We start from the raw sequence: 15,684 nt of genomic DNA, 5'->3' as shown, positions 1-15,684 counted from the left end.
TTCAGAATATGTCAGTATTACCTAGCTTCTCCCGTAATCGAAATCTAAAGGACTGGCTGGTTAAGAATGACATTACCGGTAGGAAAGTTCCGGTCAGGTCGGGCACTTTTTTAAAACGTAAACCTGGGTGTTATAAGTGCACTGGATGCACTACATGTAGTTTTTTAGAGACAGGGGACTCATTTGCTCATCCCCATACAGGTAAACGTATCGCCATCCGGCAGGTACTTACCTGTACTACCACCCATGTGGTTTACTTTATACGTTGTCCTTGTGGTCTTTTCTATATAGGAAAGACCACAAGACAATTCAAAGAGCGCATGAATATGCATAGATCCTCCATTAGAAAAGCTGTGGAGGGTACAGTGGTGTCCCAAGAACAACCGGTAGCCCGTCATTTTAGAGAATACAATCATGGACTAGCTACCCTTCGGTATAAAATTATTGAACATGTTGAGAAGAAGATACGTGGAGGTGATAGGGATAGAACCCTTCTTCAGAAAGAGGCTAGATGGATACATCGCCTCAACACAGTTTCTCCCTATGGTCTTAATGAAAATCTGGGGTTGAATAGTTTCTTGTAATAAAATCCAGGGTGATATATGCATTTTGGTATGATCAACTGTTCATTATGTTATTTGTATTGCATGACGATCCCGGCATTTCCGTACCCGCATATTATTGTTGTTTTTTTATGGATAATGTTAGAATTGATTGAGTAGGCACATTGCCCGGTTTCTTTGTTTGTCTACACAAAAGTCCTTATTGTATGTTCTCGGGTTTCTCCCATTACCAAGCAACGGGACGCTGTATGATGGTGACACGCATCATACGTACGTTGTAGCATGTGATGTCATTGTCAGCCGCCGGCGCCTCGTGTGCGGAAGGGCGGGAGGAAGTGGGTTTGGCGTCCTTGGTGATGGTGAGCTATATATGTTTGCTTGTCTTATGGCATTGTATATCCTGATGACGATTTGAATAAAATCGAAACGTTGATATTAAGTCTTCTACGTCTCGAAGTCCTTGGAGTGCCGCCTGTTACCTTCGCTATACTGTGGTGTGTTCACATCAGGGCAGGCACCTGGGCCTGTTGTATCTTGTACTGTGAGTGCCGGCTATAATTTCGTTATATATATATATATATATATATATATATATATATATATACACACACACATATATACATACACACACATATATATATATATATATATATATATATATATATATACACACACACACACACACACACACACACACACACACACAGATCCTTTAGGCAATCTCAACCCTGTTTGAACCTTAATTCTTTGTAAGGATATCCATATGCCGTTCCCAAGCATGTTTAAATTGCTCTACAGTCTTAGCCTCTACCACCTCTGATGGGAGGCTATTCCACTTATCCACTACCCTTTCTGTGAAGTCATTTTTCCTTAAATTTCCCCTGAACCCCCCCCCCTCCAGTCTCAGTGTATGTTCTCGAGTTCTAATGTTTCCCTCCCGAACTTTGTTAAGACCCTTGATATATTTGAAAGTTTCTATCATGTACCCCCTTTCCCGTCTCTCCTCTAAACTATACATGTTAAGATCTTTTAGCCTTTCCGGGTAAGTTTTGTGATGTAGGCCATGCACCATTTTAGTTGCCCTTCTTTGTACACTCTCTAATGTATTTATATCCTTCTAGAGATGTGGTCTCCAGAACTGGACACAGTATTCCAGATGGGGCCGTACCAATGACCTATACCAGAGGTTCTCAAACTCGGTCCTCGGGAGCCCACACAGTGCATGTTTTGCAGGTAACCCAGCAGGTGCACAGGTGTATTAATTACTCACTGACACATTTTGAAAGGTCCACAGGTGGAGCTAATTATTTCACTTGCGATTCTGTGAGGAGACCTGCAAAACATGCACTGTGTGGGCCCCCGGGGACCGAGTTTGAGAACCTCTGACCTATACAGTGGCATTATCACTTCTTTTTTCCTGCTACTGATTCCTCTCCCTATGCAACCAAGCATCTGACTTGCCTTTCTCATTGTTTGTTGCATTGCTTTCCTGCCTTCAAGTCACTTGAAATAGTGACTCCTAAATCCCTTTCCTCCTCAGTAGTTTCCATTATAGTACCCTTGATAATATATTTAGCCTTTGGGTTGAGACCCAAGTGCATGATTTTGCATTTTTTAGCATTAAACTGTAGTTGCCACGTTCTTGACCATTTTTCAAGCCTACCTAGGTCATCAATCATTTGTTTTACCCCTCCCGGTGTGTCTACCCTGTTGCATATCTTTGTATCATCTGCAAAAAGGCATACTTTCCCTTCAATACCATTTGTAATGTCACCAACAAAGATATTAAAGAGAACTGGTCCAAGTACAGATCCCCGGGGTACTCCACTGATAACATTTCCTTCCATAGATTGCACTCCATTTGCTAAATATATTATATATATATATATATATATATATATATATATATATATATATATATATATATATAGTGGAAAGTCGGCGGCACTCAAAGAAATATGGCAAACACACATAAGTGCTGTTCAACGTTTCGAGGAATTTATTACCTCGTCATCAGGATACAAAAAAACAGAAATAAACTTACATTTATAGACCTGCACCTCACCACGTGTAGTCGGCCGGCTCCGGAAGCTGGAAGACGACGCCCACCGATGACGACATCATTCTAACCCCCGTTGCCATAGCAGCCGCAATAAACAAAAAACTGTGACACATAAAAATGACATCATACGGTTACATTCCCATAACAGAGATAGGTGTGCTCAAACAGTTCCATTTCATAAATAACCTTAAATCTTAGCATAAATTATAACCAAGACTAACAAGGTAAAGCTGATAAAAAGGATAAAAATTCCTTAATTCAAGAACCTGAATATGTATCAACTGGAATTAATCCGTTACATATAACATCCTAATGTTTATACATTCTAAAAAATATCAAAAGAATATTAAATCGACTAATTAAAGAAAACAGTGCAATCCCAAGCTTTCATTAAGCCCCTTAGGAGATAAAGTATTCAATCTATGTATCCACATAGATTCACAGCGTAGCAGGGCTAGTGATCTATCCCCGCCACGGTTTCTAGAGGGAACGTGATCAATAATCATGTATCTAAGAGTCGACAAGTTGTGTCCTGCTTTCACAAAATGTCTAGATACAGGTTGATCACTGTATCCCTTCTCAAGGGCATTCCTAATAGATAGTCTATGGGTGGCCATACGTTCTCGCAGGGTTCTATCAGTTTTCCCTACGTAACTGAGACCACATGGACATGTAATCATATACACTATAAACTTAGTAGTACATGTTAATCGGTGCTTAATGAGGTATTTTTTGCCACTATATGGGTGTCTAAAACTGTCACCAGCTACCATATATCGACAGGTGGTGCAGTTTAAACATTTAAAGCACCCATTTTTTCGTGACAAAAAATGTGTTTCCGGGGTTACCTCTCTAGTTATATCAGTTCTGACAACCCAATCATGAATATTCTTACCCCTGGTATAGCAAGGCATTATTCTTTTATCTGCAAGATTAAGATTTTTATCTGTACCCACTATGGGCCATAGTTTTTTTGTTATTAATCTGATGTCATTACTTTTATCATTATAATGATTAACCCAGGGTAGATACGTAGTATTGGCCTTTTTATTCCTAGGGTTTAACAATTGTTCTCTCGGAATAGCCATTACCTTGTCTTTAGACACTGATAATGATTGCTCGTCATACCCCCTAGTGATGAATTTTTGAATCATCAGGTCAATGTTGTTATTAGCCATCTCATCATCACTACAAATGCGTCTAGCACGTAAAAACTGGGAATACGGTAATCCGTATTTAAGGGGTTTAGGGTGAAAGCTTGCTGCATGAAGCAGGGTGTTGCGGTCTGTCTGTTTGCTGAAAAGATTAGTTGAAATTACCCCATCCTTTAATTCAATAAGAACATCCAAGAAATGTATTGTTTAACTAGAGAGGTAACCCCGGAAACACATTTTTTGTCACGAAAAAATGGGTGCTTTAAATGTTTAAACTGCACCACCTGTCGATATATGGTAGCTGGTGACAGTTTTAGACACCCATATAGTGGCAAAAAATACCTCATTAAGCACCGATTAACATGTACTACTAAGTTTATAGTGTATATGATTACATGTCCATGTGGTCTCAGTTACGTAGGGAAAACTGATAGAACCCTGCGAGAACGTATGGCCACCCATAGACTATCTATTAGGAATGCCCTTGAGAAGGGATACAGTGATCAACCTGTATCTAGACATTTTGTGAAAGCAGGACACAACTTGTCGACTCTTAGATACATGATTATTGATCACGTTCCCTCTAGAAACCGTGGCGGGGATAGATCACTAGCCCTGCTACGCTGTGAATCTATGTGGATACATAGATTGAATACTTTATCTCCTAAGGGGCTTAATGAAAGCTTGGGATTGCACTGTTTTCTTTAATTAGTCGATTTAATATTCTTTTGATATTTTTTAGAATGTATAAACATTAGGATGTTATATGTAACGGATTAATTCCAGTTGATACATATTCAGGTTCTTGAATTAAGGAATTTTTATCCTTTTTATCAGCTTTACCTTGTTAGTCTTGGTTATAATTTATGCTAAGATTTAAGGTTATTTATGAAATGGAACTGTTTGAGCACACCTATCTCTGTTATGGGAATGTAACCGTATGATGTCATTTTTATGTGTCACAGTTTTTTGTTTATTGCGGCTGCTATGGCAACGGGGGTTAGAATGATGTCGTCATCGGTGGGCGTCGTCTTCCAGCTTCCGGAGCCGGCCGACTACACGTGGTGAGGTGCAGGTCTATAAATGTAAGTTTATTTCTGTTTTTTTGTATCCTGATGACGAGGTAATAAATTCCTCGAAACGTTGAACAGCACTTATGTGTGTTTGCCATATTTCTTTGAGTGCCGCCGACTTTCCACTACAAATTGGAATACCCCGTGCTGGGGACTCCTACGGAAGGCACCATCATCTTGTGAGTTTAACATTGGGAGTGCTGCCTATTTGGACTCATATATATATATATATATATATATATATATATATATATATATATATATATATATATATATATATATATATATATATATATATATAGTTAGGCAGGTGTGGCACTCCTGGCGTCTGAGAAACTTAAATGGAGACATGCATGTTGAATGCCATGCAACATGCATGTCTCCATTTAAGTTTCTCAGACACCAAGAGTGCCACACCTGTCTATCTACATACATCCTCTTATGTGTGGGCAACCGGCGCAGCATATTTATTACAGGGAGTGCCGGTCCTGCTATAATAATATATATATATATATATATATATATATATATATATATATATATATATATATATATATATATATATATAATAAGAATTTACTTACCGATAATTCTATTTCTCGTAGTCCGTAGTGGATGCTGGGGACTCCGTCAGGACCATGGGGATTAGCGGCTCCACAGGAGACAGGGCACAAAAGTAAGCTTTTAGGATCACATGGTGTGTACTGGCTCCTCCCCCTATGACCCTCCTCCAAGCCTCAGTTAGGTACTGTGCCCGGACGAGCGTACACAATAAGGAAGGATCTTGAATCCCGGGTAAGACTCATACCAGCCACACCAATCACACCGTACAACTTGTGATTTGAACCCAGTTAACAGTATGATAACAACGAAGTAGCCTCTAAAAAGATGGCTCACAACAATAATAACCCGATTTTTGTAACAATAACTATGTACAAGTATTGCAGACAATCCGCACTTGGGATGGGCGCCCAGCATCCACTACGGACTACGAGAAATAGAATTATCGGTAAGTAAATTCTTATTTTCTCTAACGTCCTAGTGGATGCTGGGGACTCCGTCAGGACCATGGGGATTATACCAAAGCTCCCAAACGGGCGGGAGAGTGCGGATGACTCTGCAGCACCGAATGAGAGAACTCCAGGTCCTCCTCAGCCAGGGTATCAAATTTGTAGAATTTTACAAACGTGTTCCCCCCTGACCACGTAGCTGCTCGGCAAAGTTGTAAAGCCGAGACCCCTCGGGCAGCCGCCCAAGATGAGCCCACCTTCCTTGTGGAATGGGCATTTACAGATTTTGGCTGTGGCAGGCCTGCCACAGAATGTGCAAGCTGAATTGTACTACAAATCCAACGAGCAATAGTCTGCTTAGAAGCAGGAGCACCCAGCTTTTTGGGTGCATACAATATAAACAGCAAGTCAGACTTTCTGACTCCAGCCGTCCTGGAATTATATATATATATATATATATATATATATATATATATATATATATATATATATATATATATATATATATATATATATATATATTTTTTTTTTTTTTTTTCAGGGCCCTGACAACGTCTAGCAACTTGGAGTCCTCCAAGTCCCTAGTAGCCGCAGGCACCACAATAGGTTGTTTCAGGTGAAACGCTGACACCACCTTAGGAAGAAACTGGGGACGAGTCCGCAGTTCTGCCCTGTCCGAATGGAAAATCAAATATGGGCTTCTGTAAGACAAAGCCGCCAATTCTGACACTCGCCTGGCCGAGGCCAGGGCCAACAGCATGGTAACTTTCCATGTGAGATATTTCAAATCCACAGATTTGAGCGGTTCAAACCAATATGACTTGAGGAATCCCAACACTACGTTGAGATCCCACGGTGCCACTGGAGGCACAAAAAGGGCTGTATATGCAATACTCCCTTGACAAATGTCTGGACTTCAGGAACTGAAGCCAATTTTTTCTGGAAGAAAATCTACAGGGCCGAAACTTGAACCTTAATGGACCCCAATTTGAGGCTCATAGACACTCCTGTTTGCAGGAAGTGCAGAAATCGACCTAGTTGAAATTTCTTCGTGGGGCCTTCCTGGCCTCACTCACGCAACATATTTTCACCACATGTGGTGATAACGTTGTGCGGTCACCTCCTTCCTGGCTTTGACCAGGGTAGGTATGACCTCTTCCGGAATGCCTTTTCCCTTAGGATCCGGCGTTCAACCGCCATGCCGTCAAACGCAGCCGCGGTAAGTCTTGGAACAGACATGGTACTTGCTGAAGCAAGTCCCTTCTTCGCTCCCGAGGCCATTAGTCCTCTGTGAGCATCTCTTGAAGTTCCGGGTACCAAGTCCCTCTTGGCCAATCCGGAGCCACGAGTATAGTTCTTACTCCTCTACGTCTTATAATTCTCAATACCTTGGTTATGAGAAGCAGAGGAGGGAACACATACACCGACTGTAACACCCACGGTGTTACCAGGACATCCACAGCTATCGCCTGAAGGTCTCGTGACCTGGCGCAATACCTGTCCCGTTTTTTGTTCGGGCGGGACGCCATCATGTCCACCTTTGGTCTTTCCCAACGGTTCACAATCATGCGGAAAACTTCCCGATGAAGTTCCCACTCTCCCGGGTGGAGGTCGTGCCTGCTGAGGAAGTCTGCTTCCCAGTCGTCCACTCCCGGAATGAACACTGCTGACAGTGCTATCACATGATTTTCCGCCTAGCGAAAAATCCTTGCAGTTTTGCCACTGCCCCCTGCTTCTTGTGCCGCCCTTTCTGTTTACGTGGGCGACTGCCGTGATGTTATCCCACTGGATCAATACCGGCTGACCTTGAAGCAGAGGTCTTGCTAAGTTTAGAGCATTATAAATTTGCTCTTAGCTCCAGTATATTTATGTGGAGAGAATTCTCCAGACTTGATCACACTCCCTGGAAATTTTTTCCCTGTGTGACTGCTCTCCAGCCTCTCAGGCTGGCCTCCGTGGTCACCAGCATCCAATCCTGAATGCCGAATCTGCGGCCCTCTAGAAATGAGCACTCTGTAATCACCACAGGAGAGACACCCTTGTCCTTGGATATAGGGTTATCCGCTGATGCATCTGAAGATGCGATCCGGACCATTTGTCCAGCAGATCCCACTAAAGAGTTCTTGCGTGAAATCTGCCGAATGGAATCGCTTCGTAATAAGCCACCATTTTTACCAGGACTCTTGTGCAATGATGCACTGACACTTTTCCTGGTTTTAGGAGGATCCCGATTAGCTCGGATAACTCCCTGGCTTTCTCCTCTGGGAGAAACACCTTTTTCTGGACTGTGTCCAGAATCATCCCTAGGACCAGCAGACGTGTCGTCGGAACAACTGCGGTTTTGGAATATTTAGAATCCACCCGTGTTGTCGTAGAACTACTTGAGATAGTGCTACTCCGACCTCCAACTGTTCTCTGGACCTTGTTCTTATCAGGAGGTCGTCCATTTTCTTTGAAGACGAATCCTCATTTCGGTCATTACCTTGGTAAGGACCCGGGGTGCCTTGGACAATCCAACGGCATCGTCTGAAACTGATAGTGACAGTTCTGTACCACAAACCTGAGGTACCCTCGGTGAGAAAAGGCAAATTTTGGGACATGGAGGTAAGCATCCCTGATGTCCCGGGACACCATATAGTCCCCTTCTTCCCTTCGCTATCACTGCTCTGAGTGACTCCATCTGGATTTGAACTTTTGTAAGTGTTCAAATATTTCAGATTTAGAATAGGTCTCACCTAGCCTTCTGGCTTCAGTACCACCATATAGTGTGGAATAATACCCCTTTCCTTGTTGTAGGAGGGGTACTGTGATTATCACCTGCTGGGAATACAGCTTGTGAATTGTTTTCAATACTGCCTCCCTGTCGGAGGGAGACATTGGTACAGCAGACTACAGGAACCTGCGAGGAGGAAACGTCTCGACATTCCAATCTGTACCCCTTGGATACTACTTGTAGGATCCAGGGGTCCTGTACTGTCCCAGCGTCATGCTGAGAACTTGGTAGAAGCGTTGGAGGGCTTCTGTTCCTGGGAATGGGCTGCCTGCTGCAGTCTTCTTCCCTTTCCTCTATCCCTGGGCAGCTATGACTCTTATAGGGACGAAAGGACTGAGGCTGAAAAGACGGTGTCTTTTTCTGCAGAGATGTGACTTAGGGTAAAAAACGGTGGATTTTCCAGCAGTTGCCGTGGCCACCAGGTCCCATGGACCGACCCCAAGTAACTCCTCCCCTTTATACGGCAATACATCTTTGTGCCGTTTGGAATCTGCATCACCTGACCACTGTCGTGTCCATAAACATCTTCTTGCAGATATGGACATCGCATTTACTCTTGATGCCAGAGTGCAAATATCCCTCTGCGCATCTCGCATATATAGAAATGCATCCTTTAAATGCTCTATAGTCAATAAAATACTGTCCCTGTCAAGGGTATCAATATTTTTAGTCAGGGAATCCGACCCAGCCACCTCAGCTCTGCACATCCAGGCTGAGGCGATCGCTGGTCGCAGTATAACACCAGCATGTGTGTGTATACTTTTTAGGATATTTTCCAGCCTCCTATCAGCTGGCTCCTTAAGTACGGCCCTATCTGTAGATGGTACCGCCACTTGTTCTGATAAGCATGTGAGCGCCTTATCCACCCTAAGGGGTGTTTCCCAACGCGCCCTAACTTCTGGCGGGAAAGGGTATACCGCCAATAATTTTCTATCGGGGGAAACCCACGCATCATCACACACTTCATTTAATTTATCTGATTCAGGAAAAACTACAGGTAGTTTTTTCACATCCCACATCATACCCTTTTTTGTGGTACTTGTAGTATCAGAAATATGTAACACCTCCTTCATTGCCCTTAACGTGTGGCCCTAAAGGAAAATACGTTTGTTTCTTCACCGTCGACACTGAAATCAGTGTCCGTGTCTGGGTCTGTGTCGACCGACTGAGGTAAATGGGCGTTTTACAGCCCCTGACGGTGTTTTAGACGCCTGGACAGGTACTAATTTGTTCGCCGGCCGTCTCATGTCGTCAACCGGCTTGCAGCGTGTTGACATTATCACGTAATTCCATAAATAAGCCATCCATTCCGGTGTCGACTCCCTAGAGAGTGACACCACCATTACAGGCAATTTGCTCCGCCTCCTCACCAACATTTTCCTCATACATGTCGACACACACGTACCGACATACAGCACACACATAGGGAATGCTCTGATAGAGGACAGGACCCACTAGCCCTTTGGGGAGACAGAGGGAGAGTTTGCCAGCACACACCAAAACGCTATAATTATACAGGGACAACCTTTATATAAGTGTTCCTCCCTTATAGCATTTAATATATATTCATATCGCCAAATCAGTGCCCCCCCTCTCTGTTTTAACCCTGTTTCTGTAGTGCAGTGCAGGGGAGAGCATGGGAGCCTTCCCACCAGCATTTCTGTGAGGGAAAATGGCGCTGTGTGCTGAGGAGAATAGGCCCCGCCCCCTTTTCGGCGGGCTTCTTCTCCGGAGTTTGTGATATCTGGCAGGGGTTAAATACATCCATATAGCCTCAAGGGCTATATGTGATGTATTTTTCGCCATACAGGTATTATACATTGCTGCCCAGGGCGCCCCCCCCGCGCCCTGCACCCTCCGTGACTGCTGTGTGAAGTGTGCTGACAACAATGGCGCACAGCTGCAGTGCTGTGCGCTACCTGATGAAGACTGAAAGTCTTCCGCCGCCTGGTTCCGGACCTCTTCAATCTTCAGCATCTGCAAGGGGGGTCGGCGGCGCGGCTCCGGGACGAACCCCAGGGCGAGACCTGTGTTCCGACTCCCTCTGGAGCTAATGGTGTCCAGTAGCCTAAGAAGCCAATCCATCCTGCACGCAGGTGAGTTCACTTCTCTCCCCTAAGTCCCTCGATGCAGTGAGCCTGTTGCCAGCAGGACTCACTGAAAATAAAGAACCTAAAAACTTTTTCTAAGCAACTCTTTAAGAGAGCCACCTAGATTGCACCCTGCTCGGACGGGCACAAAAACCTAACTGAGGCTTGGAGGAGGGTCATAGGGGGAGGAGCCAGTACACACCATGTGATCCTAAAAGCTTACTTTTGTGCCCTGTCTCCTGTGGAGCCGCTAATCCCCATGGTCCTGACGGAGTCCCCAGCATCCACTAGGACGTTAGAGAAATAAATATATATATATATATATATATATTATATATATATATATATTTAGAACCCATTATAATTATTTTTTAATTACATTGGTGGCACAGTGGAAATATAATTGGTGGGGCAGTGGGTGCATTGGTGGGGTAGTGGATGGAGAAGCTGAGCGGTCAGTGTCTCCCCTCCAGCGGCTCCCGTCAACAGCTCAGCTACAATAAAGCCGCTGGCGGGTAGGGAGCCGCTGGATGGGAGACGCGCTGAGCGGTCAGCAGCTCCCGTCAGCTGCCTCAGACATGAAGCCGCTGGAGGGGAGGGAGCTGCTGGAGAGGATGTAAGCCATGTCACATTGTGCACATCGCGGCTCCGTACACATGCCGTGATGAGCGATGTCAAAAGTGACATTGCTCACATTGAGCATGCAGCAAGGGCGACGCTCTCCTCCCCTCACACACGGGAGACAGGACATTAGCAGCGGTGAGCAGGGGAAGGGGGGGGGGGCTGCTTCATGAATACCTGGCACTGTGGGGGCATTCGTGTATCTGGCACTGTGGGGGCATTCGTGTATCTGGCACTGTGGGGGCATTCGTGTATCTGGCACGGTTCCGGTATGAATGGTCGACCATGTTATGGTCGACAGTCATTAGGTCGACCACTATTGGTCGACATTGACATGGTCGACACATGAAAATGGTCGACAGATGAAAGGTTGACACATGAAAAGGTCGACATGAGTTTTTTAACTTTTTTTGGTGTCGTTTTTTGCGTAAAGTGACTGGAACCCCAATTAGTGCACCGCTTCGCTCGCCATGCTTCGGGCATGGTGCCTTCGCTCCGCTACCGCTTCGCTCGGCACACTTTACCGTTCCAATCGTAGTCCATATGGATCGTAAAGTATGGAAAAGTTCCCCAAAAGAAAAAAAAAGTAAAAAAACTCATGTCGACAATAGTGGTCGACCTAATGACTGTCGACCATAACATGGTCGACCATGTGAACGGATACCATCTGGCACTGTGGGGGCATTCGTGTATCTGGCACTGTGGGGCAACGTGTATCTGGCACTGTGGGGCAACGTGTATCTGCCCCTCCCCCATATGTGTATCACACCCACATTTTCATTGGCCACGCCCCATATGGCCACACCCATTTTTTGGCGTACACGCATTCAACGCAGTACCTGTAAGACATTTTTTTTCTACTTGCACCACTGGGATGCACAGATATAGTCCATCTTATGGGCATGTTATTAATAGTGGTTGAGTACACATATGCAGAATTGATCACCCAGGAGGCCATATTTAAATGGGTAATCTGCACCCACCATTGCATAGTGCAAGTTTTAATGCTGCAACCGAAGGTGCATCTAAAAACGCACAAGTGCTATCTGAGCATCTAACGATGTTCAAAGTTGACAGCTCAGGCCCTAATTCAGATCTGATCGCAGCAGCAAATTTGTTACTAAATGGGCAAAACCATGTGCACGGCAGGGGGGGCAGATGTAACATGTGCAGAGAGAGTTAGATTTGGGTGTGGTGTGTTCAAACTGAAATTTAAATTGCAGAGTAAAAATAAAGCAGCCAGTATTTACCCTGCACAGAAACAAAATAACCCACCCAAATCTAACTGTCTCTGCACGTTACATCTGCCCCACCTGCAGTGCACATGGCTTTGCTTATTTGCTAACAAATTTGCTGCTGCGATCAGATCTGAATTAAGGGGGTACTCATGGAGCGATATTCTAAGCAATCTCACTAGATTGCTTAGAATTTAAGCATTATCGCTCCATGTGTACCCCCTACAGCAATAGCGATGCGCAGCCCTGCACATTGCTATCGCTGGTGCCAGATTGGCCTGCATGCAGGCCAATCTAGCGGGTCGCTCACTTCACCCACTGGGTGAAATGAGCACCCCCCCATCTCCCCCCGCACGCTCAGTACACATTGCACTGTGCTGAGTGGGGGGGAGAGATGTGTGCTGAGCGGTTCGCTCAGCACACATCTCTCCCACATCGGCCCATCTATATGGGCCTTTAGGCCCTCAGTCCTTGCACATACACTGATGTCGGACATCAGGGAAGGATTTTTAGTGCTACCTGCATCAAGTCACAAAAGCAATAAATGCAAGAGACGCACACATGAACGCTGCAGTATCCAATTCAGAATCAGTGTCTGTGTTTTCAATTGAAAAATTTCTACTCCACCGTAGTGTGGTTAATTCATGTTTTATACAAAAGATCAAGAACACAGGCGTCATGAAGTGCATATAAAAAGTTTCCACCAATAAAGGCATTTCACGGATCACTCACTCACTGCTCATTTCCTCACATTTTGGACTTGTGATTTGGATAGCGTGGAAATGCAGAATCAGAATGGTATTTAGGTTTTGATCCACGTGGGGACGGGATCCGGTCTGAAGATCGACAGTATCTAGGTCGACAATGTTTAGGTCGACAGTCACTAGGTCGACATGGATGGAAGGTCAACAGGGTTTCTAGGTCGACATGTGCTAGGTCGACAGGTCTAAAGGTCGACATGAGTTTTTCAATTTTTTTTTTCTTTTTTTTAACTTTTTCATACTTAACGATCCACGTGGACTACGATTGGAACGGTAAAGTGTGCCGAGCGAAGCGGTAGCGGGTCGAAGGCACCATGCCTTCGCTCGCCATGCGAGGGGACGCGGTGCACTAATTTGGGATCCCGGTCACTCTACGAAGAAAACGACACCAAAAAAAACAAAAAAACAACAACTCATGTCGACCTTTAGACCTAGCACATGTCGACCTAGAAACCCTGTCGACCTTCCATCCATGTCGACCTAGTGACTGTCGACCTATAGTGGTCGACCTAAACATTGTCAACCTAGATACTGTCGATTTGATGAACCACACCCCGTGGGGACACCTGTAGGCTATCCTGCTCACTGGTGAAAGTTCAGAACACGGGCTACTAGATGTCAGACCTCCATTATGGCCCCTTGTATCAGGTAAGCACACTCTGCACCTGGACTTCCCTCTATATTTAAGATGGCTATCGCCTGTGCTTAAACTACTTTCTCACCAATTGGCACGAGTGACAGCAATCATAAATTGATGGGGAAAGGTCAGGAGCAGAGCATGATGCAAGCTGATGGAAGGGGCCATATTGGAGGGTCTGTTATATGGTAAAAGGGAAAGCATGGAGAGGAATAAGTAGTATCATTAGAAGGGAATGATACTGTATACGCTGACAGGAGACCGGCAGATAAAACTTTACATAATCTTGTAAATCCATAAAACCTCGGAGACCTGGCAGCGTTCCCTGGCAGCGCTTCATAAACCCAGACACTCCTGCTCCTAAAACCCTGCGGCGGCCTATCTACAAAACTACACACACTAGCGTCAGTGTCACTGAATGCGAGCGATCGTCTCCGGATTCGGAGCCTGTTATACAGCACATCCACACACACTCCATGCAGGGCAGGCAAAAGAATCCCCCTGATACTACACATACGTATAAAAGACAGTTAAGAGGGAGGAGCTATAGCGCGCTGCTGCCACTACATGCATACTCAGCCACACCCCCTCCGCACATGACGCTCAGCGTCCCATTCCCTCCTCCTTCCTCTCCTTGCCCTTCCTCCCATGATGCTGCGCTCTTATAGGCCTTTCTTCATATGGATGTCTCACCGCAGCACCTGCGCTGGCTCTCCGTGCCTCTCGTACACCAAACCCCGAGCCGCCGCCGTGCTGAGCTGCCGTCGAAGTAGATTCAGTCCCGGCAGCCACATGTCCTCTCCTTTCGCTGGTGTACTGAGTTGTGACGCCGCCGCCCTGCCCACTGCTTTACCCGTCAGTCACCTGAGCGGCCACGCCCACCGCGGCGCTGACTAAGCAACATCAGCATCAGCAGCAGCACGCCAGCGTTGTAATATTTTCTGCATCCTGTCATTACCATTACACGTACCGCTTATTCATCTGGGTTGCGTCTCGTGTCAGTCCTGGTTAGTGTGTAGTTTTACAACAGCTTGTTAGCTACGGATTTCTCAGTTACTCTGTATGGCTCAAAACTTTCAATGCTATGGTGATTAACCATTGTGGCAAAAGAATTTGATGGAAATTATAATCGTATAATTTGTGCATAAGCAAAAATTCCTATATGCGCAAAAGCAACCAATTGCTGTGCCTGAATTTAAGTTTAGGCTGTTGGTGGGAGGGTGTGGTTTAGGCTACAGGTAGGTGGGGAGGGTAATACCCCTTTCTCTATCGTCCTAGTGGATGCTGGGGTTCCTGAAAGGACCATGGGGAATAGCGGCTCCGCAGGAGACAGGGCACAAAAAGTAAAGCTTTTTCCGATCAGGTGGTGTGCACTGGCTCCTCCCCCTATGACCCTCCTCCAGACTCCAGTTAGATTTTTGTGCCCGGCCGAGAAGGGTGCAATCTAGGTGGCTCTCCTAAAGAGCTGCTTAGAGAAAGTTTAGCTAGGTTTTTTATTTTACAGTGATTCCTGCTGGCAACAGGATCACTGCAGCGAGGGACTGAGGGGAGAAGGAGTCAACTCACCTGCGTGCAGGATGGATTGGTTTCTTGGCTACTGGACATCAAGCTCCAGAGGGACGATCACAGGTACAGCCTGGATGGTCACCGGAGCCACGCCGCCGGCCCCCTTGCAGATGCTGAAATCAGAAGAGGTCCAGAATCG

At 45.3% G+C, this 15,684-nt stretch overlaps 1 protein-coding gene across 3 annotated transcripts in view; it reads right to left on the bottom strand.

Annotated features, from left to right (window-relative positions):
• Positions 1–14,844, bottom strand: part of MECR (mitochondrial trans-2-enoyl-CoA reductase) — a 116,289-nt gene extending 101,445 nt beyond the window's left edge. The window contains exon 1 of one of the 3 annotated variants that reach the window (XM_063954515.1): positions 14,673–14,844. In XM_063954515.1, the coding sequence (XP_063810585.1) occupies positions 14,673–14,773 (101 nt within the window). In that variant the 5' untranslated portion in view covers positions 14,774–14,844. Of the gene's footprint in view, positions 1–14,377; positions 14,451–14,672 lie in introns of those variants that run through there. The other 2 variants (XM_063954524.1, XM_063954523.1) reach the window with 2 other exon arrangements.
• Between the last annotated feature and the right edge of the window lie 840 nt (positions 14,845–15,684).

This window comes from Pseudophryne corroboree, chromosome 2 (genome assembly GCF_028390025.1).
Source record: "Pseudophryne corroboree isolate aPseCor3 chromosome 2, aPseCor3.hap2, whole genome shotgun sequence".
Lineage (NCBI taxonomy): Eukaryota > Metazoa > Chordata > Amphibia > Anura > Myobatrachidae > Pseudophryne > Pseudophryne corroboree.
Note: the sequence above shows the minus strand (reverse complement) of the source record. Positions and strands in the feature narration are given on the sequence as shown.